The following is a 20,547-nucleotide window of genomic DNA, read 5'->3' on the forward strand; positions in this document are numbered from 1 at the left end:
TATTCAACCCTGGGGGGCGTCACAGTTCAGCATGATTCCCTACTCTCCCCCCCCCCCCCCTCACCTCCCCCCCCCCTCTCATCTCACCCCCCCCACCCTCATCTCACCCCACATCCCCCCCCCCTGTCCTCACCACCCCCTCTGTGTGAAACGAATTGCCCCTCTGGACCCTTTTTTGTATCTCTCCCCTCTCACCTTAAACCTCTGCCCTCTAGTTTTAGTGAGGGTGGCACAGTGAGTTAGCGCTGCTGCCTCACAGCGCCAGGGACCCGGGTTCGATTCCTGGCTCGGGTCACTGTCTGTACGGAGTCTGCACGTTCTCCCCCCGTGTCTGCGTGGGTTTCCTCCGGGTGCTCTGGTTTCCTCCCACAGTCCGAAAGACCGTGCTGGTTAGGGTGCATTGGCCGTGCTAAATTCTCCCTCAGTGTTACCCGAACAGGCGCCGGAATGTGGCGACTCGGGAATTTTCACAGTAACTTCATTGCAGTGTTAATGTAAGCCGACTTGTGACTAATAAATAAACTATACTTTTAAACTTTTTAGACTCTCCTACCCTTTGGGAAAAGATGTTGACTATCGAGCTGATCTGTGCCCCTTGTTATTTTATAGACCTCTATAAGATCACCCCTCAGTCTCCTACGTTACAGAGGAAAAAGTCCCAGTCTATCCAGCCTCTCCTTATAACTCAAACCATCAAGTCCTAGTAGCATCCGAGTAAATCTTTTCTGCACTCTTTCTAGTTTATTAATATCCTTAGTTTAGGTTCGCTGGATTGGCCAATGCTAAATTGTCCCTAGGTGTCAGGGGGTTAGCAGGGTAAATATGTGGGGTTCTTAGGAAAGGGCCTGGGGTGAGATTGTTGTGGGTGCAGGCTCGATGGGCCGAATGGCCTCCTCCTGCATTGTCGGGATGCGATGATTCTGTGACACTGTTTCAAAGGGGAGCTCCATCTGGCGTCCTGACCAATATTGCAAAACACCGATGCTGTGGGAACTTGCGGTGCGCGAATTGGTTGCTGAGTGTCTGGTGTTACAACGGTGGTTACGCTTCAAAAAGTAACTTCGCTAGCTGTAAGATCTTGTGGGGTGCCCTGAGGTCGTGTGAAGTGACGTTTAAATGCAAGTCTGTCTCCTTTTTGTTTTTTATTTTGAGATGTTCTGCTGAGTCACCCTGTGTTTTCTCGAAAGAAGCTGGGTGGGAGAGCTGTCAAACGGGCCTCGATGTGCTTGCATTAATCCCTGTTGCAGTGCAGTCATAAGAACATAAGAAATAGGAGCAGGAGTAGGCCACCTAGCCCCTCGAGCCTGCCCCGCCTTTCAATAAGATCATGGCTGATCTGAAGTGGATCAGTTCCACTTACCCGCCTGCTCCCCATAACCCCTAATTCCCTTACCGATCAGGAATCCATCTATCCGTGATTTAAACATATTCAACGAGGTAGCCTCCAACACTTCAGTGGGCAGAGAATTCCAGAGATTCACCACCTTCTGAGAGAAGAAGTTCCTCCTCAAATCTGTCCTGAACTGACCCCCCCTTTATTTTGAGGCTGTGCCCTCTAGTTCTAGTACGCTGGTCAAAAGTTCAGTCACGCTGGTCAAAAGTAGGGGGTTGATTTGATTTATTATTGTCACATGCATTGGGATACAGTGAAAAGTATTGTTTCTTGCGCGCTATACAGACAAAGCATACCGTTCATAGAGTACATAGGGGAGAAGGATTTGATTTATTATTGTCACATGTATTGGGATACAGTGAAAAGTGTTGTTTCTCTACACCCTAGCTATGACTGTAACGCTACATTCTGCACTTTCTCATTTCCTTCTCTATGAGCGGTATGCTTTGTCTGTATAGCGCTCAACAAACAATACTTTTCACTGTATCCCAATACATGTGACAATAATAAATCAAATCCTTCTCCCCTATGTACTCTATGAATGGTATGCTTTGTCTGTATAGCACGCAAGAAACAATACTTTTCACTGTATCCCAATACATGTGACAATAATAAATCAAATCAAATCCTTCTCCTCTATGAGTTTCGGAGTCCGGGGATAATGATGCAGCTATATAAGACCCTAGTCAGACCCCACTTGGAGTACTGTGCTCAGTTCTGGTCGCCTCATTACAGGAAGGATGTGGAAAAGATTGAAAGGGTGCAGAGGAGATTTACAAGGATGTTGCCTGGATTGAGTGGCATGCCTTATGAGGATAGGCTGAGGGAGCTCGGTCTTTTCTCCTTGGAGAGACGTAGGATGAGAGGAGACCTAATAGAGGTATATAAGATGTTGAGAGGCATAGATCGGGTGGACTCTGAGGCTTTTTCCCAGGGCGGAAATGTCTGCTACGAGAGGACACAGGTTTAAGGTGCTAGGGGGTAGGTACAGGGGAAATGTTAGGGGGAAGTTTTTCACACAGAGGGTGGTGGGCGAGTGGAATCGGCTGCCGTCAGTGGTGGTGGAGGCAAACTCAATAGGGTCTTTTAAGAGACTCCTGGATGAGTACATGGGACTTAATAGAATGGAGAGTTATAGGTAGGTCTAAAAGGTAGGGATATGTTCGGCACAATTTGTGGGGCCGAAGGGCCTGTTTTGTGCTGTAGTTTTTCTATGTATCTATGAACGGTATGCTTTGCCTGTACAGCGCGCAAGAAACAATACTTTTCACTTTATCCCAATGCATGTGACAATTGGTTTGCAATGCATTGAGAGAGTAATCCGAGACGTGATCTGTGACAGTGTGCATTTAACAGAGGAGCCAGCGACTTTGAATCCTGGGTCGCCCGGAGGCTTTTATCACCTCTTGTTGGATTTAAATTCCTAACCCGGAGATTTAAGTGGGCACTTTAGCCTGATGCAGCAGTGAGTACGGTGCTGTGTTGAGAGGCAGCAGGGGAATTAGTCAGACGTGGGTCTCCCTCGCCTTGCGCCTCCTGAGGCGAGGCTAATTAAACAGCGGAGTGCCCAGACTCGTTATCAGCCTCTGTTCGGAGCGAGCCACACGGTTCGCTCACCTTTTTGTTCCGCGCCCTCGCCTGGATCTGATTGAAGTGTGTGAGCTCTGAGCTGCCAGATAACCTGAAGTAGGAGGAGTGAGCTTCTGTTCCACGGCACAGGATCCTGTTCGATTGCGCCGAGTTTGTACCTCACTGGTGAGGACTGGCGGCGGTCTAAACGATGCCTTCCCGAGCGAGACGGCGGGTGGGGGGGGGGGAACAGAGAAGACAAAAGAGTGCAGAAGTGAAACTTGAAATCTACAGGTTTTATTCCGTCCTGATGGTATGTGGAACTTGCGCTGGATATTTCGATGGGGGAAGGCCGCTCCCTTCAACATACCTTTCAGACTGTGAACAGCTCTGGTTAATAATTTGGTCTGATCTCGGGCATACACCTTTTCAGAGCCTAACAGGAAGTGAAGGGAGGGGGGGCGGGGGTGGAAACTGGGTGAATCAGTCAGTTACCTTGTACTTTCACATCTTGAATCTCTTGCAAGGTCAGCATTTATTTTTGATTTGATTTATTATTGTCACCTGTATCGGGATACAGTGAAAAGTATTGTTTCTTGCGCGCTATACAGACAGAGCATACCGTTCATAGAGTACATAGGGGAGAAGGATTTGATTTATTATTGTCACATGTATTGGGATACAGTGAAAAGTGTTGTTTCTTGCGCGCTACACAGACAAAGCATACCGTTCATAGAGTACATAGGGGAGAAGGATTTGATTTATTATTGTCACATGTATTGGGATACAGTGAAAAGTATTGTTTCTTGCGCGCTACACAGACAAAGCATACCGTTCATAGAGTACATAGGGGAGAAGGATTTGATTTATTATTGTCACATGTATTGGGATACAGTGAAAAGTATTGTTTCTTGCGCGCTATACAGACAGAGCATACCGTTCATAGAGTACATAGGGGAGAAGGATTTGATTTATTATTGTCACATGTATTGGGATACAGTGAAAAGTATTGTTTCTTGCGCGCTACACAGACAAAGCATACCGTTCATAGAGTACATAGGGGAGAAGGATTTGATTTATTATTGTCACATGTATTGGGATACAGTGAAAAGTATTGTTTCTTGCGCACTATACGGACAAAGCATACCGTTCATAGAGTACATAGGGGAGAAGGATTTGATTTATTATTGTCACATGTATTGGGATACAGTGAAAAGTATTGGGCGGCACGGTAACGCAGTGGGTTAGCACTGCTGCTTCACAGCTCCAGGGACCTGGGTTCGATTCCCGGCTCGGGTCACTGTCTGTGTGGAGTTTGCACATTCTCCTCGTGTCTGCGTGGGTTTCCTCCGGGTGCTCCGGTTTCCTCCCACAGTCCAAAGATATGCGGGTTAGGTTGATTGGCCGTGCTAAAAATTGCCCCTTAGTGTCCTGAGATGCGTAGGTTAGAGGGATTAGCGGGTAAATATGTAGGGATATGGGGGTAGGGTCTGGGTGGGATTGTGGTCGGTGCAGACTTGATGGGCCGAATGGCCTCCTTCTGCACTGTAGGGTTTCTATGAATCTTGCGCGCTATACAGACAAAACATACCGTTCATATAGTACATAGGGGAGAAGGATTTGATTTATTATTGTCACATGTATTGGGATACAGTGAAAAGTATTGTTTCTTGCGCGCTATACAGACAGAGCATACCATTCATAGAGAAGGAAAGGAGAGAGTGCAGAATGTAGTGTTACAGTCATAGCTAGGGTGTAGAGAAAGATCAACTTAATGCGAGGTAGGTCCATTCAAAAGTCTGACAGCAGCAGGGAAGAAGCTGTTCTTGAGTCGGTCGGTGCGTGACCTCAGACTTTTGAATCTTTTTCCCAACGGAACGGGAGTTGGAGGCCAAAGTCTCCGCCCGCCTGACTCGCTGGACAGGACTGCTCCGAGTGCTGTCCTACGTGAGTTCGCGTCATAAACCAGCTGGTCGCCTCCATGCTGTGGTACCGGCTGGTCCCTTTGACCCCTCCCCCTGGCTTTGGCGCCGATATCCAGAGGACCCTCCTGCGGTTCTTCTGGGACAATCGACTGTACTGGGTCCCTGCTGCGGTTCTGCATCTCCCGCTTGAGGAGGGCGGACAAGGTCTGGTGTGCCTCCGCACTCAGATAGCGACCTTCCGCCTCCAGGCCCTGCAGAGGTACCTTTACGTTGAGCCCCCTCCACGATGGTGTGCCATGGCGACGTATTTCTTCCGCCAGTGGCACGGCCTCAATTATGACGTGCAGCTCCTGCATATCGAACTGGGGCGTGCTTCGACCACCCTGCAGGAGTTGCCCATCTTCTACCAGGACCTCCTCACCGTCTGGAACACGGTCGCCTCGTGACGCAGCTCCCCCCCCGTCAGGAGTAGCGGCTCTCGTGCGAGAGCCGCTGCTCAGGAATCCGCTCCTCCAGCCGTATGACTTCAGGTGGCTGGCGGAGAGGAGGGCTGTGGACGCCGGGGTGACCAGAATCGGGGGCATGCTCGATGGCGGAGGGGCGGGCTGGATGAGTCCCCGCGTGCTGGCTGAGCGCGCGGGGACGTCCGTCTGGCGCGCGGCCAAAGCCATCCTGGACCTTAGGTCGGCCGTGCTCGGCCCCGAAACTGCACGCAAACTCGAGGCGGCGCAGGCGTGCGGTGGGATCCCGCCCGAGCGTTCCCCTGTTCGGGCGGAATTCCACATTGGCCCAAAGCCTCAGCCCCCTCCCCTGGGTGAGGTACCCCACAGCCTGAGCCGCCTCGCGGAAATGCCCTCCGTGCCTTTTTCTACCGCGTGGAGGCGTTTCCTGTGCGGGCTGCTGCTGCACACCTTCCACTACCGCCTCCTCGCCTGTCGCCCGGATACACCTTGGCGGGCCTTGTTGCCGCCGGGCGGCGGAGGTCCCCGCTGGAGGTCCCTTTACGGAGGGAACTCCCCCAATTACGTCGGGGACCTGGGGTGGAGGGTGATGCACGCAGCAGTGCCGCACAACCGTAGGATTCGCTGGTTCACGGGCTCCGAAGCCTGCCCCTTTCTGCGGCCTTGTGGAGTCCGTGGACCATGTCTATGTTGTGTGTCTTAGGCTGCACTCCCTTTATGTTTTCCTAAAGAACCTTTTGTTGATGTTTTGTCTGCACTTCAGTCCCACGCTCCTGATCTACAGACACCCGGTGCGGAGAGGGGAGGGTCGGGATGGCGACCTCCTCGTGATCCTGGGCCTGGCGAAACGCGCCATTTACCGGTCCAGGCTGCGGGTGATCGAGGGGGCCGTCCATCCTGACTGTCTGCCCCTCTACCGCGGCTACGTTCGCGGCCGGGTGTCCCTGGAGAGGGAGCATGCGGTGTCCACGGGGGGCGGTTGACGCCTTCTGCGCCCGCTGGGCACCGCAGGGGTTGGGGTGCGTTATCGACCCTAATAATCACATTTTAATTTGATGTTTTTAAGTTTCCCTTCTACTTTGATTTCTGTTGGGGCTGTTCCCCCTCCTTTTGGGGAGCTGCCCCTTTTGCTTTGTCCTGACTTAATCTGAGTTTGTTTATTTGGTTTGACCTAAAAAGAGGGCAAGGGGCAACCATTTCTTTCCTTGATGGACCCCAGCGTCCTCTACTTTCTCAGAAGACTAAAAGAATTCGGCATGTCAGCTACGACTCTCACCAACTTGTACAGATGCTCCATAGAAAGCATTCTTTCTGGTTGTATCACAGCTTGGTCTGGGGCTCCTGCTCTGCCCAAGACCGCAAGGAACTACAAAAGGTTGTGAATGTAGCCCAATCCATCACGCAAACCCAGCCTCCCATCCATTGACACGGTCTACACTTCCCGCTGCCTCGGGAAAAGCAGCCAGCATAATTAAGGACCCCACATACAAACAACCCCTACGGTGCAGAAGGAGGCCATTCGGCACATCGAGCCTGCACCGACCACAATCCCACCCAGGTCCTATCCCCATAACCCCTTGCATTTACACTAGCTAGTTCTCCCTGACACTAAGGGGCAATTGAGCACGGCCAATCCACCTAACCCGCTGGACTGTGGGAGGAAACCGGAGCACCCGGAGGAAACCCGCGCAGACACGGGGAGAACGTGCAGACTCCACACAGACACTGAGCCCAAACCGGGGGTACCTGGTGCTGTGAGGCAGCAGTGCTAACCACCGTGCCGCACCCCGGACATTCTCTCTCCCACCTTCCGTCGGGAAAAAGATACAAAAGTCTGAGGTCACGCACCGACCGACTCAAGAACAGCTTCTTCCCTGCTGCCGTCAGACTTTTGAATGGACCGACCTCGCATTAAGTTGATCTTTCTCTACACCCTAGCTATGACTGTAACACTACATTCTGCACTCTCTCCTTTCCTTCTCTATGAACGGTATGCTTTGTACAGCGCGCAAGAAACAATACTTTTCACTGTATCCCAATACATGTGACAATAAATCAAGTCAACCCGACCCGCTCCTGAACCCAGAAAAGCTGGCTGCCCAACCAGTGCTCAGTTGTGTTATTAGGATGGAAGGAGACTGGAAGGACACTGGGAACGTTTAAGACTTATCTAGACAGCCATATGAACGGAGTGGGAATGGAGGGATACAAAAGAATGGTCTAGTTTGGACCGGGGAGCGGCGCGGGCTTGGAGGGCCGAAGGGCCTGTTCCTGTGCTGTATTGTTCTTTGAGAGTGCAGCGGAACGGGGGGAAGTAACTTGCACTGGTTGAGGTCAGCACGTCCCAAAAACGTTTTGCAATCAGCCAAGGTACTTTTGAGGTCTGGCCACCGTTGTCTGGGAGGGGTCTGCAGCCCCCCACCTCCCCCCGACTTTTGCCCACAAGCAACCTGTCGCAGGCACTTAATGAGGGTGATAAATCTACACACGGCATGGTAGCACAGTGGGTTAGCACTGCTGCCTCACGACGCCAGGGACCCGGGTTCGATTCCCGGCTTGGGTCACTGTCTGTGCGGAGTCTGCACGTTCTCCCCCCGTGTCTGCGTGGGTTTCCTCCGGGTGCTCCGGTTTCCTCCCACAGTCCGAAAGATGTGCAGGTTAAAGTTTAGTTTAGTTTATCGGTGTCACAAGTCGGCTTACATTAACACTGCAATGAAGTTACTGTGAAAATACCCTCGTCACCGCACTACACACTTGTCTGCGTGGGATTCCTCCGGGTGCCCTGGTTTCCTCCCACAGTCCGATAGACGTGCTGGTTAGCGTGCATTGGCCGTGCTAAATTCTCCCTCAGTGTTACCCGAATGGGCACCGGAGTGTGGCGTCAAGGGGATTGACACAGTAACTTCATTGCAGTGTTAATATAAGCCTACTTGTGACGAATAAATAAACTTCAACGTTTACATTAACACTGCAATGAAGTTACTGTGAAAATCCCCCTAGTCGCCACACTCCGGCGCCAGTTCGGGTAACACTGAGGGAGAATTTAGCACGGCCAATGCACCCTAACCAGCTCGTCTTTCAGACTGTGGGAGGAAACCGGAGCACCCGGAGGAAACCCACGCAGACACGGGGGGAGAATGTGCAAACTCCACACAGACAGTGACCTAAGCCGGGAATCGAACCCAGGTCCCTAATGCTGTGAGGCAGCAGTGCTAACCACCGTGCCGCCATGTTGGATTGCTTGCTTACATTAGCTCCTCTCTCCAATTTTTCAGCCAGCCCCCCACCATTCAAGGCCTCGCTTCCTATAATGCGGAGATGTCGGCGTGGGACTGGGGTTGGCACCGTAAGTAGTCTCACAACACCAGGTTAAAGTCCAACAGCTTTATTTAGTAGCACGAGCTTTTGGAGCGCTGTTCCTTGGCTCCTCTGATGAAGGAGCAGCGCTCCGAAAGCTCGTGCTACCAAATGAACCTGTTGGACTTTAACCTGGTGTTGTGAGACGTCTTATTGTCGCTGCCTATATAAAGGGGAGATACTGAAGTTGGGGTTTTTTGGACTCCGTCAAGGCAGCAGGAGAGAGTTGGGCAAACCTCTTGCTGGCCAAACTTGTCATCGCACTGGCACCAGGTTATTGGCTAACCGGAACTCCCGTTAAGTTACTTGGGATTTTCTGAGCTCGGGTCTCTTCACTTCCCCCTTTTTCCCGATGTCTTGCCTTTTTTGCTCCCGCAGGTCTCGCGATGAAGAGCGTGGACTCCCCCTACCTGTGTCACCCAGGCCGTCAGAAAAGGAGCTCCTTCACTCGCCTGTAATCGGACCTCCCGACGACTCGGACCTCGGGGCTAAGAGCCGGCTTCGCCTCCCAACCCGCGCGGCGTCTCCCGCCGCCGATTTTGTGGTCGGTGCTGAATTCCTGGAAGCTGTGGCAGGACGTTGAATGCGGTTCGACCCTACCCTACCCCAGCGCCACCCTCCCTCAATCCCACTCCTGGCCTGCCACCGCCCCGGTGGAATCCCTTTCCCAGCTGCCACATTTGCCACTGCCCCTCCTAACCACTTTTCCCCTCCACCCCTGTTCCCCCCCCCCCCCCCCCCCCCCCCCCCTGCCGTTGGTTCCCAGAAATGGCGGCTTTGGCATCCTTGTCTGGCAAGGATGGGCCACCGGGTGCCAGGCCGCCAGCCCTGGCCAAGCCCCTAAACGACCTGGACTTCCACTCGGGCGCGCGCATCGAGGAGGTAACCAAACTGATCCAGGAGTTCGGCAAACACGAGCTGCGGGATTTTGACGACCGGCGGGCATTGGAGGTGCACACGGCCAAAGATTTCATTTTCTCCATGCTGGGTGAGTGAGTGAGTGAGCGGCGGTGGCGGCGCGCGAGACAGACTTGCATTTATATAGCGCCTACCGTGCCTCCAAAACACTTTGCCACCAGTGAAGCCCCTTTGAAGTGCAGCCACTGGGCAGGCAGGGTGCACGCGCGCCTGGGGTATGTGCGTGGTCTGAGAGGTTAGTTCCCCTTGCGGGAGAGGCCAGGATAAAGGGGCATAATCTCAATTTAAGGGGATAGATATAGCTATGACTGTAACACTACATTCTGCACTCTCTCGTTTCCTTCTCTATGAACGGTATGCTTTGTCTGTATAGCGCGCAGGAATCAATACTTTTCACTGTATCCCAATACATGTGACAATAATCAATCAAATCAAATCCTTCTCCCCTATGTACTCTATGAACGGTATGCTTTGTCTGATAGCGCGCAAGAAACAATGCTTTTCACTGTCTCCCAATACATGTGACAAATCAAATCCTTCTCCTCTATGTACTCTATGAACGGTATGCTTTGTCTGTATAGCGCGCAAGAAACAATACTTTTCACTGTATCCCAATACATGTGACAATAATAAATCAAATTGACTCTGTCTACACTTCCCGCCGCCTCGGGAAAAACAGCCAGAATAATTAAGGACCCCACGCGCCCCGGACATTCTCTCTTCCACCTTCTTCCGTTGGGAAAAAGATACAAAAGTCTGAGGTCACGGACCGACCGACTCAAGAACAGCTTCTTCCCTGCTGCCGTCAGACTTTTGAATGGACCTACCTCGCATTAAGTTGATCTTTCTCTACACCCTAGCTATGACTGTAACACTACATTCTGCGCTCTGTCCTTTCCTTCTCTATGAACGGTATGCTTTGTATAACGCGCAAGAAAAAATACTTTTCACTGTATCCCAATACATGTGACAATAATAAATCACTCACTACATCCTTCTAATTTGATTTATTATTGTCACATGTATTGGGATACAGTGAAAAGTATTGTTCCTTGCGCACTATACAGACCAAGCATACCATTCATAGAGTACATAGGGGAGAAGGATTTGATTTGATTTATTATTGTCACATGTATTGGGATACAGTGAAAAGTATTGTTTCTTGCGCGCTATACAGACAAAGCATACCGTTCATAGAGAAGGAAAGGAAAGTTACAGTCATAGCTAGGGTGTAGAGAAAGATCAACTTAATGCGAGGTAGGTCCATTCAAAAGTCTGACAGCAGCAGAGAAGAAGCTGTTCTTGAGTCGGTTGGTACGTGACCTCAGACTTTTGTATCTTTTTCCCGACGGAAGAAGGTGGAAGAGAGAATGTCCGGGGTGCGTGGGGGGGTCCTTGATTATGCTGGCTGCTTTTCCCGAGGCAGCGGGAAGTGTAGACAGAGTCAATGGATGGGAGGCTGGTTTGCGTGATGGATTGGGCTACATTCACGACCCTTTGTACCTTGCGGGCTTGGGGCAGAGCAGGGAGCCCAGACCAAGCTGTGATACAAACCAGAAAGAATGCTTTCTATGGTGCATCTGTAAAAGTTGGTGAGAGTCGTAGCTGACATGCCAAATTTCCTTAGTCTCCTGAGAAAGTAGAGGCGTTGGTGGTGCTTTCTTAACTATAGTGTTGGCGTGGGGGGGGACCAGGACAAGTGATACCTCGAACTTGACATCTAGACACCTAGAAACTTGAAGCTCTCGACCCTTTCTACTTCGTCCCCGTTGATGTAGACAGGGACATGTTTTCCACCACCACTCCTGAAGTAGATGACAATTTCCTTCGTTTTGTTGGCAGTGACATTCTCCCCTATGTACTCTATGAACGGTATGCTTTGTCTGTATAGCGCGCAAGAAACAGTACTTTTCACTGTATCCCAACACATGTGACAATAATAAATCAAATCAAGATTGGAGAGGTTGGGACTGTTCTCCTTGGAGAAAAGAGGGCTGAGAAGAGATTTGATAGAGAAGCTCAAAATCACGAGAGAAGGCTGGGGACAGAGTAGAGAGGGGGAAAACTGTTCCCACTCGCAATAGGATTGAGAACGAGAGATTTGAAGTGATTTGCCGAAGAAACGGATGTGATGAGGAAATTCTTACCCAGCGAGTGGTTGGGGTCTGGAATGCGCTGCCTGGAAGTGTGGTGGAGGCAGGTACAATCGAGGCTTTGAAGGGGGGACTGGATGATTATTTACCTACAGACAATGTTCAGGGGTTAAAGGGGAATGACCCGATGGGCGGCACGGTGGTTAGCAGCCTCACCCAAGAGCTGGAGCCCTGGAGGTGAATTGAGGATTGCAAACCCCCTCCTATCAAAATGGAACAGCGACTGCACGTGTTTTGACTACGGGAGCGTCGTATGATGGACCCCCTAGTTCTGGGCTCTTTCCATAACCCTAACTTTTAACTACTAACCTGCTGACACGGCGGGTTAGCGCTGCTGCCTCACAGCGCCAGGGACCCGGGTTCGATTCCCGGCCTTGGGTCACTGTCTGTGTGGAGTCTGCACATTCCCCCCGTGTCTGCGTGGGTTTCCTCCGGGTGCTCCGGTTTCCTCCCACAGCCCGAAAGACGTGCTGGTTAGGGTGCATTGGCCGTGCTAAATTCTCCCTCAGTGTTACCCGAACAGGCGTCGGAGTGTGGCGACTAGGGGGAATTTCACAGTAACTTCATTGCAGTGTTAATGTAAGCCGACTCGTGACACTAATAAATAAACTTTAAACTAATCTGCATATCTTTGGACTGTGGGAGGAAACCGGAGCACCCGGAGGAAACCCACGCAGACACGGGGAGAACGTGCAGACTGTGGGAGAGCTGGTGCAGACGCAATGGGTCTAATAGCTTCCTTGAACATCACAATTCTGTGATTCATTACAGACACACTGTGTCATCCTGTGTCATGGTTCCCCTGTTCCTCAGTAACAGCACTTGGGAGGGTGTTGGTTGCTAAGGTTTCTTTGGTTCCAGATGGTGGCACAGTGGGTTAGCACTGGTTCGATTCCCAGCTTGTGTCTCTGTGTGCGCGGAGTCTGCACGTTCTCCCCGTGTCTGCGTGGGTTTCCTCCGGGTGCTCCAGTTTCCTCCCACAGTCCAAAGATGTGCAGATTAGGTTGATTGGCCGTGCTAAATTGCCGTATGTGTCAGGGGGATGAGCAGGGTAAATATGTGGGGTTATGGCGATGTATGGGATTGTGGTCGGTGCAGGCTCTTTAAAGTAAATTTATTAGTCACAAGTAAGGCTTACATTAACACTACAATGAAGCTACTGTGAAATTCCTCTAGTCGCCACACTCCGGCGCCTGTTCGAGTCAATGCACCCTAACCAGCACATCTTTCAGAGTGTGGGAGGAAACCGGAGCACCCGGAGGAAACCCACGCAGACACGGGGAGAACGTGCAACCTCCACACAGACAGTGACCCAAGCCGGGAATCGAACCCGGGTCCCTGGCGCTGTGAGGCTGCAGCGCTAACCACTGTGCTGCCCCATCTTGGTGGGCCGAATGGCCTCCTTCTGCACTGTAGGGATTCTATGATTCTATCTCCCAGAGTGGGGATTGAACCCCCAAATTGTCTGATCCCAAGCGAGGGGACGTGCTGCCAACTGAGCCACGAGTGACACAAAGTTGGTGCGGGGACGGTAGCGAGGCTGTGTGGGGTGGCGGTTGCAGCAATGCGTTAACTGTCACTGTCTGTGCGGAGTCTGCACGTTCTCCCCGTGTCTGCGTGGGTTTATCACTGTCCACTACGCCACCAAGATTGGTGGCGTAGTGGACAGTGAAGAAAGTTACTTCCGACTGCAACAGAATCTTGATCAATTGGGCCAGTGGGCTGACGAATGGCAGATGGAGTTTAATTTAGACAAATGCGAGGTGATGCATTTTGGTAGATTGAACCAGGGCAGGACTTACTCAGTTAATGGCAGGGCGTTGGGGAGAGTTACAGAACAAAGAGATCTAGGGATACAGGTTCATAGCTCCTTGAAAGTGGAGTCACAGGCGGACAGAGTGGTGAAGAAGGCATTCGGCATGCTTGGTTTCATTGGTCAGAACATTGAATACAGGAGTTGGGACGTCTTGTTGAAGTTGTACAAGACATTGGTAAGGCCACACTTGGAATACTGTGTGCAATTCTGGTCACCCTATTATAGAAAGGATATTATTAAACTAGAAAGAGTGCAGAAAAGATTTACTGGGGTGCTACCGGGACTTGATGGATTGAGTTATGAGGAGAGGTTGGATAGACTGGGACTTTTTTCTCTGGAGCGTAGGAGGCTGAGGGGTGATCTTATAGAGGTCTGTAAAATAATGAGAGGCACAGATCAGCTAGATAGTCAATATCTTTTCCCAAAGGTAGGGGAGTCTAAAACTAGAGGGCATAGGTTTAAGGTGAGAGGGGAGAGATACAAAAGGGTCCAGAGGGGCAATTATTTCACACACAGGGTGGTGAGTGTCTGGAACGAGCTGCCAGAGGCAGTAGTGGAGGCGGGTACAATTTTGTCTTTTAAAAAGCGTTTAGATAGGTACATGGGTATAGAGGGATATGGGCCAAACGCGGGCAATTGGGATTAGTTTAGGGGTTTAAAAAAAAAAGGGGCAGCATGGGACAAGTTGGGCCGAAGGGCCTGTTTCCATGCTGTAAACCCCTATGACTCTCTAATTGGGAGTTCCCCTCCCAGTTGTACGTTTAGATTGCAGCATGGAAACACATCTGTCATCCCAACAGGCTGCTCCTTATTCCCCCAGAGAATCCGTCATTCTAATCCCGCGGGAGATTACGAGACCAGTCCAATCCCCCGTTCAGTAAAACTCAACAATACTCCATAAGCAACTGAGAACTCAATGAATTGAACCTGGATTTCTGATCCAAAATGCAGAGCGTGGTAAACATTTTAAAATTAATTCTAATTGTGCAATTTTTATGGCTTATTTTTGTATATTTTTTAATGTTTGCTAATGGTCGTGACTTTTCATTTGGTCCAGCCGTTGGAATTTGGTCCAAGACACTGATGATTTCTCAAGAAACCAATTATAGAATCCACACAGTGCAGAAGGAGGCCATCCGGCCCATCGAGTCTGCACTGACTCTCTGAAAGAGCTTCTTACCCAGGCCCCACCCTCTGTGCTATCCTTGTAACCCCCGTGCATTTACCATGGCTAATATACCTCGCTTGCACGTCTTAGCATGACCAAGGGGCGACACAGTGGTTAACGCTGCTGCCTCTCAGCGCCAGGGACTTGGGTTCCATTCTCGGCTTGGGTCACTGTCTGTGCGGAGTCTGCACGTTCTCCCCCCCCCCCCCCGTGTCTGCGTGGGTTTCCTCCGGGTGCTCCGGTTTCCTCCCACAGCCCAATGATGTGTGGGTTAGGTGGATTGGCCATGCCAAATTGCCCCTTAGTGTCCAAAGATGTGCAGGTTAGGTGGATTGGCCATGCTAAATTGCCCCTTAGTGTCTAAAGATGTGCAGGTTAGGTGGATTGGCCATGCTAAATTGCCCCTTAGTGTCTAAAGATGTGCAGGTTAGGTGGATTGGCCATGCTAAATTGCCCCTTAGTGTCTAAAGATGTGCAGGTTAGGTGGATTGGCCATGCTAAATTGCCCCTTAGTGTCCAAAGATGTGTAGGTTAGGGGGATTGGCCATGCTAAATTGCCCCTTAGTGTCCAAAGATGTGCAGGTTAGGTGGATTGGCCATGCTAAATTGCCCCTTAGTGTCTAAAGATGTGCAGGTTAGGTGGATTGGCCATGCTAAATTGTCCCTTAAAGTAAAGTTTATTTATTAGTCACAAGTAGGCTTGCATTAACACTGCAGTGAAGTTACTGTGAAATTCCCCCTAGTCGCCACATTCCAGTGCCTGTTCGGGTCAATGCACCTAACCAGCACGCCTTTCGGACTGTGGGAGGAAACCGGAGCACCTGGAGGAAACCCACGCAGACACGGGGAGAACGTGCAGACTCCGCACAGACAGTGACCCAAGCCGGGAATCGAACCCGGGTCCCTGGCGATGTGAGGCAGCAGTGCTAACCACTGAGCCACCCCATAATGTCCAAAGATGTGCGGGTTAGGTGGATTGGCCATGCTAAATTTCCCCTTAGTTAGCAAAGATGTGTAGGTTAGGGAGATTGGCCATGCTAAATTGCCCCTTAGCGTCCAAAGATGTGCGGGTTAGGTGGATTGGCCATGCTAAATTGCCCCTTAGCGTCCAAAGGTGTGCAGGTTAGGTGGATTGGCCATGCTAAATTGCCCCTTAGCGTCCAAAGATGTGCAGGTTAGGTGGATTGGCCATGCTAAATTGCCCCTTAGTGTCCAAAGATGTGCGGGTTAGGGGGATTGGCCATGCTAAACTGCCCCTTAGTGTCCAAAGATGTGCGGGTTAGGGGGATTGGCCATGCTAAATTGCCCCTGAGTGTCCGAAGGTGCGCAGGTTAGGTGGATTAGTGGGGTTATGGGGATAGGGCCTGGGTGAGATGTTCTGTCGAGGAGTCGGCGCAGACTCGATGGGCTGAGTGGCCGCCTCCTGTTGCTGTAGAGATTCTCCGGTGCTCTAAACCTGCTCTCTGCCCTCCCCCTGCAGGCCTCGTCCAAAAGCTGGACCACAAGCTGCCCGTGTCCAACGAGTACCTGCTGCTGTCCGGCGGGGTCCGGGAGGGTGTGGTCGACATGGACCCCGAGGAGCTGGGCGACTACGCCAGGGGCACGGACTACGACGTGGACTTCACCCTGCTGGTGCCCGCGCTGAAGCTCCACGACCGCAACCAGCCGGTGACGCTGGACATGCGGCACTCGGCCCCCTGCCACTCGTGGCTCAGCCTGCGGCTCTTTGACGAGCGGACCATGGAGAAGTGGAAGGAGTGCTGCACGGACACGGAGGGCCCCCCGGAGGGCGGGGGGAGCGGCGGGGGCAGCTACTACTTCTCGCCCACCAAGGTGGCGGACTGGTTCTTCCGCTCCGTCTGCGCCGTGATTGAGCGGATCCGGAGCCACCCCCAGCGGGGGGTGCCCGGCGTGGTGGCAGTCGACAAGAACGGCACGGTGGTCACGGTCATCCTGGACGTGGGCCGGAGCCGGCTGCTGTACGACGTGGTGCCGGTGGTGTCTTTCAAGGGCTGGCCGGCCGTGGCGCAGAACTGGCTGATGGAGAACCACTTCTGGGACGGCAAGATCACGGAGGAGGAGGTGATCAGCGGCTTCTACCTGGTGCCGGCCTGCTCCTGCGCGGGGAACCGGGAGAACGAGTGGCGGCTGGCCTTCTCCCGCAGCGAGGTGCAGCTGAAGAAGTGCCTCTCCGCCCCCCTGATCCAGGCCTACCAGGCCTACAAGGCCCTGATCGTCAAGCTCCTGTCCCGGCCCCGGGCCATCAGCCCCTACCACCTGAGGAGCCTGATGCTGTGGGCCTGCGACCGCCTGCCCTCCAGCTTCCTGGGCCGCGAGGAGAACACGGCCCACTTCCTCCTGGGCCTGCTGGACGACCTGGCCCACTGCCTGGTCAACAGGTCGTGCCCCAACTACTTCCTGCCCCAGTGCAACATGTTCGAGCGGCTCCCCGACAGCACGGTGCTGCTGCTGGCCTGCCGCCTCTCCTCGGTGCGCTCCGACCCAGCCGAACACCTGCGCAGCGCCATCGAGCACGCCAAGGCTGCCGGCCGGCTGGCCCAGGAGCTGCGGCAGCGGCCCGGGCCGGGCCTGGCCGCCTCCCAGTCGGACGGGGTGCTGCTGGCCGGCGGCGGCGGCGGCGGTCAGGACGACAGCCTCGCCCGCAAGCTCCAGCAGCTGGTGACCGAGAACCAGGGCAAGTCCATCTCAGTCTTCCTCAATCCGGACGATGTCAGCAAACCCCACTTCAGGATCGATGACAAGTTCTTCTGAAGGGGGCCGGATCGAACTCGTCCAGCCGATTGTGAATGTCTTCCCCTACCCCCCCCCCCCCCCCCCCCCCCACTTCGCCGCCTCCCTCTCCCTCCCGCAATGCGCGGGATACCACCCGACATCTTCCTCCCTCTATGGTGTGGAGGCAGCGCTCTGCAACGTCGCTGGATGGAGCCATCGCTGTTGAAGCTTTCCACCGTGCACTCATCAGGCCGGCCGCAAGAACGCCCAAATTCAACAGATTCTACGCTTCCCCCCCCCCGCAGGAGAAAATGATGCTGGCTAAATTGGCTGAGGCGTTGCTATGGAGAAAGCAACATGGAGCTGGGGGCTCCCCAAGTTTCCACCCCCCCCCGCCCATTCAACAAAGAGCTGTGGGATCCCCAAGTTCCCCCGCCAATTCAACAAGGAGCTGTGGGATCCCCAAGTTCCCCCGCCCATTCAACAAGGAGCTGTGGGTTCCCCAAGTTCCCCCGCCAATTCAACAAGGAGCTGTGGGATCCCCAAGTTCCCCCGCCCATTCAACAAGGAGCTGTGAGATCCCCAAGTTCCCCCACCAATTCAACAAGGAGCTGTGGGTTCCCCAAGTTTCCACCCCCCCGCCCATTCAACAAAGAGCTGTGGGTTCTCCCCCCCCCCCCCCCCCACCCGTTCAACAAGGAGCTGTGGGCTCCCCAAGTTCCCTTGCCAATTCAACAAGGAGCTGTGGGCTCCCAGGTTTCCCACCCCCACCTGTTCAACAAGGAGCTGTGGGTTCCCCAGGTTTCCCACCCATTCAACAAAGAGCTGCGGGTTCCCCAAGTTCTCCCCCCCCACCTGTTCAACAAAGAGCTGTGGGACCCCCCAGGTTTCCCCCCGCCCATTCAACAAAGAGCTGTGGGACCCCCCAGGTTTCCCCCCGCCCCTTCAACAAAGAGCTGTGGGACCCCCCAGGTTTCCCCCCGCCCATTCAACAAGGAGCTGTGGGATCCCCAGGTTCCCCCTGTCCATTCAACAAGGAGCTGTGGGATCCCCAGGTTCCCCCTGTCCATTCAACAAGGAGCTGTGGGATCCCCAGGTTCCCCCTGTCCATTCAACAAGGAGCTGTGGGATCCCCAGGTTCCCACCGCCCATTCAACAAAGGATTGAACGCTTTCCTTTTGATTGCGGACAGTGGGTCCCTGTGAATGAATGTAGGTGCCCCCCCCCCTCGCGACGATGAGCTATGGCAACGGCTCGGCCAATCAGACGCCACGTGCCAACCAATCAGCACCCTTTTCTCCTGCAGTGTAAATTGTTGTGAGAGACTCTTGCCTTTGTCCTGATGAGTGCGAGCCGGGAAGCTTCAGCAAAACCTCTCTCTCTCGCGCTGGCAGTGGTTATTCTGCGACGGTCCTCGGCACTAAAAGGTTTTGTTTTCCCTTTTGTTCACCTTGCCGCAGAAAATGCCATAGCCTAGATTAAGTTTAATACGATTACCGGGCCGGTTAACAAGCCTGTCTAACCTGTCTTGGCTGAGCGAGCCCAAACCTAGTGTCACTGGGCTAGGATCCTGGAACGACCTTTCCACCCTCCGGGCTTTCCTGTGCCGTTGGAAATGGCAGAGGTGCTGAGTTCTCCGACGGCCGTGCAGTTCTCCATCTTCTCCTGCCTCGGGGCTGGGGGGGGGGGTGGGGATGCCTCAGGTGTGTATGTGGGGGGGTTCTGGCTGCCTCTGGGCTGTGGCGGGGGGGGGGGCGTGGGGAACTGCCTCAGGTGTGTGTGTGGGGGGGTGGTGGCTGCCTCAGGTGTGTGTGGGGGGGGGTGGGGAGCTGCCTCAGGGGGCGGGGGAGATTGGGGGGGGGAGAGAGTGGGAAAGGGGAGGACGGCCTGGGTGAGGTGTAGTCAGGAGCTGTGACAGGGTTTTTGTGGGAGGGAGTCTTTTCTTTGTTTGCTGAGAGATTGGGGGGGGAGTGGGTGGGGGTGGTGGGGGGGGTGGGGGTGGGGAGGGGTGGAGTGGGTGGGGGTGGTGTGGGGAAGGGGGGGTCAGAATTGTTGTTGGTGAGAGGCATTTGAAAAGGAAATGAGGGTGTATGACAGACAATGTGTCGCCTTCTCTCCCTGCCCAGCTATTTGGAGCTTGTTGGGGGAGGGGGGGTTGGCGGCGATCTTGGTCCTGTTGCGTGGAAGTAGGTGTGGGGGGTGTTGGGTGGCAGGGGGGTGGGGGGAGAGGTTTGTGCCAGTGATTAAAACCCCAAGTCCAAACCATCTTGGTGAGTGTGCTCGGAGCGGGCGTCGGAACCTGGGACAGAAAGAGGCCATTCGGCCCTCTTTCATAGACTCCCTGCAGTGCAGGAGGAGGCCATTCGGTCCATCGCGCCTGCACCGACCACAATCCCACCCAGCCCCTATCCCCGTAGCCACACCTATTTACGCTGCTGGACCCCCTGACACTAAGGGGCAATTTAGCATGGCCAATCCACCTAACCCGCACATCTTTGGACACTAAGGGGCAATTTAGCATGGCCAATCCACCTAACCTGCACATCTTTGGACACTAAGGGGCAATTTAGCACGGCCAATCCACCTAACCTACACATCTTTGGACACTAAGGGCAATTTAGCATGGCCAATCCACCTAACCTGCACATCTTTGGACACTAAGGGGCAATTTAGCATGGCCAATCCACCTAACCTGGCTGGGCCAGGCCAGCACTTGTTGTCCATCACTAATTGCCCCCTGAACTGTGTCTCTCGCTCAGCCATTTCAGAGGAGTAGGTGAGGGTCGGCCACATTGGCTCTGGGCCTGGAGTCACAGGTAGGCAGACCGGGTAAAGACGGAAGATTTCCTTCCCCAAAGAGGACATTAGATATGTCCAAAGATGTGCGGGGGTTAGGTTGATTGGCCATGCTAAAAATTGCCCCTTAGTGTCCTGGGATGCGTAGAGTAGAGGGATTAGCGGGTAAAATATGTAGGGATATGGGGGTAGGGCCTGGGTGGGATTGTGGTCGGTGCAGACTCGATGGGCCGAATGGCCTCTTTCTGTACTGTAGGT

General features: G+C 53.2%; 1 protein-coding gene across 2 annotated transcripts; it reads left to right on the forward strand.

Annotated features, from left to right (window-relative positions):
• The first annotated feature begins 1,028 nt into the window (after positions 1–1,028).
• LOC144491036 (nucleotidyltransferase MB21D2-like) lies at positions 1,029–17,542 on the forward strand. Of its 2 annotated transcripts, none has more exons than XM_078208714.1 (3): positions 1,029–1,055; positions 9,084–9,693; positions 16,241–17,542. In XM_078208714.1, exons 2-3 carry the CDS (start codon positions 9,474–9,476, stop codon positions 17,530–17,532), a joined length of 1,512 nt encoding a protein of 503 aa, XP_078064840.1. In that variant the 5' UTR covers positions 1,029–1,055; positions 9,084–9,473; the 3' UTR covers positions 17,533–17,542. The 2 variants fall into 2 exon arrangements, with proteins under 2 accessions (XP_078064840.1, XP_078064839.1); XM_078208713.1 differs by lacking the exon at positions 1,029–1,055 and adding an exon at positions 3,112–3,275.
• The last annotated feature ends 3,005 nt before the right edge of the window (positions 17,543–20,547 follow it).

This window comes from Mustelus asterias, unplaced genomic scaffold (assembly GCF_964213995.1).
Source record: "Mustelus asterias unplaced genomic scaffold, sMusAst1.hap1.1 HAP1_SCAFFOLD_4272, whole genome shotgun sequence".
Taxonomy (NCBI): domain Eukaryota; kingdom Metazoa; phylum Chordata; class Chondrichthyes; order Carcharhiniformes; family Triakidae; genus Mustelus; species Mustelus asterias.

What these genes read in the sequence shown, in the direction of transcription:
- LOC144491036 (XM_078208714.1), top strand. Translation starts at nt 9,474, where the DNA reads ATGGCGGCTTTGGCATCCTTGTCTGGCAAGGATGGGCCACCGGGTGCC. An exon ending in TTTCATTTTCTCCATGCTGG is followed by an intron (nt 9,694 to 16,240) that starts GTGAGTGAGTGA and finishes CTCCCCCTGCAG; the next exon opens with GCCTCGTCCAAAAGCTGGAC.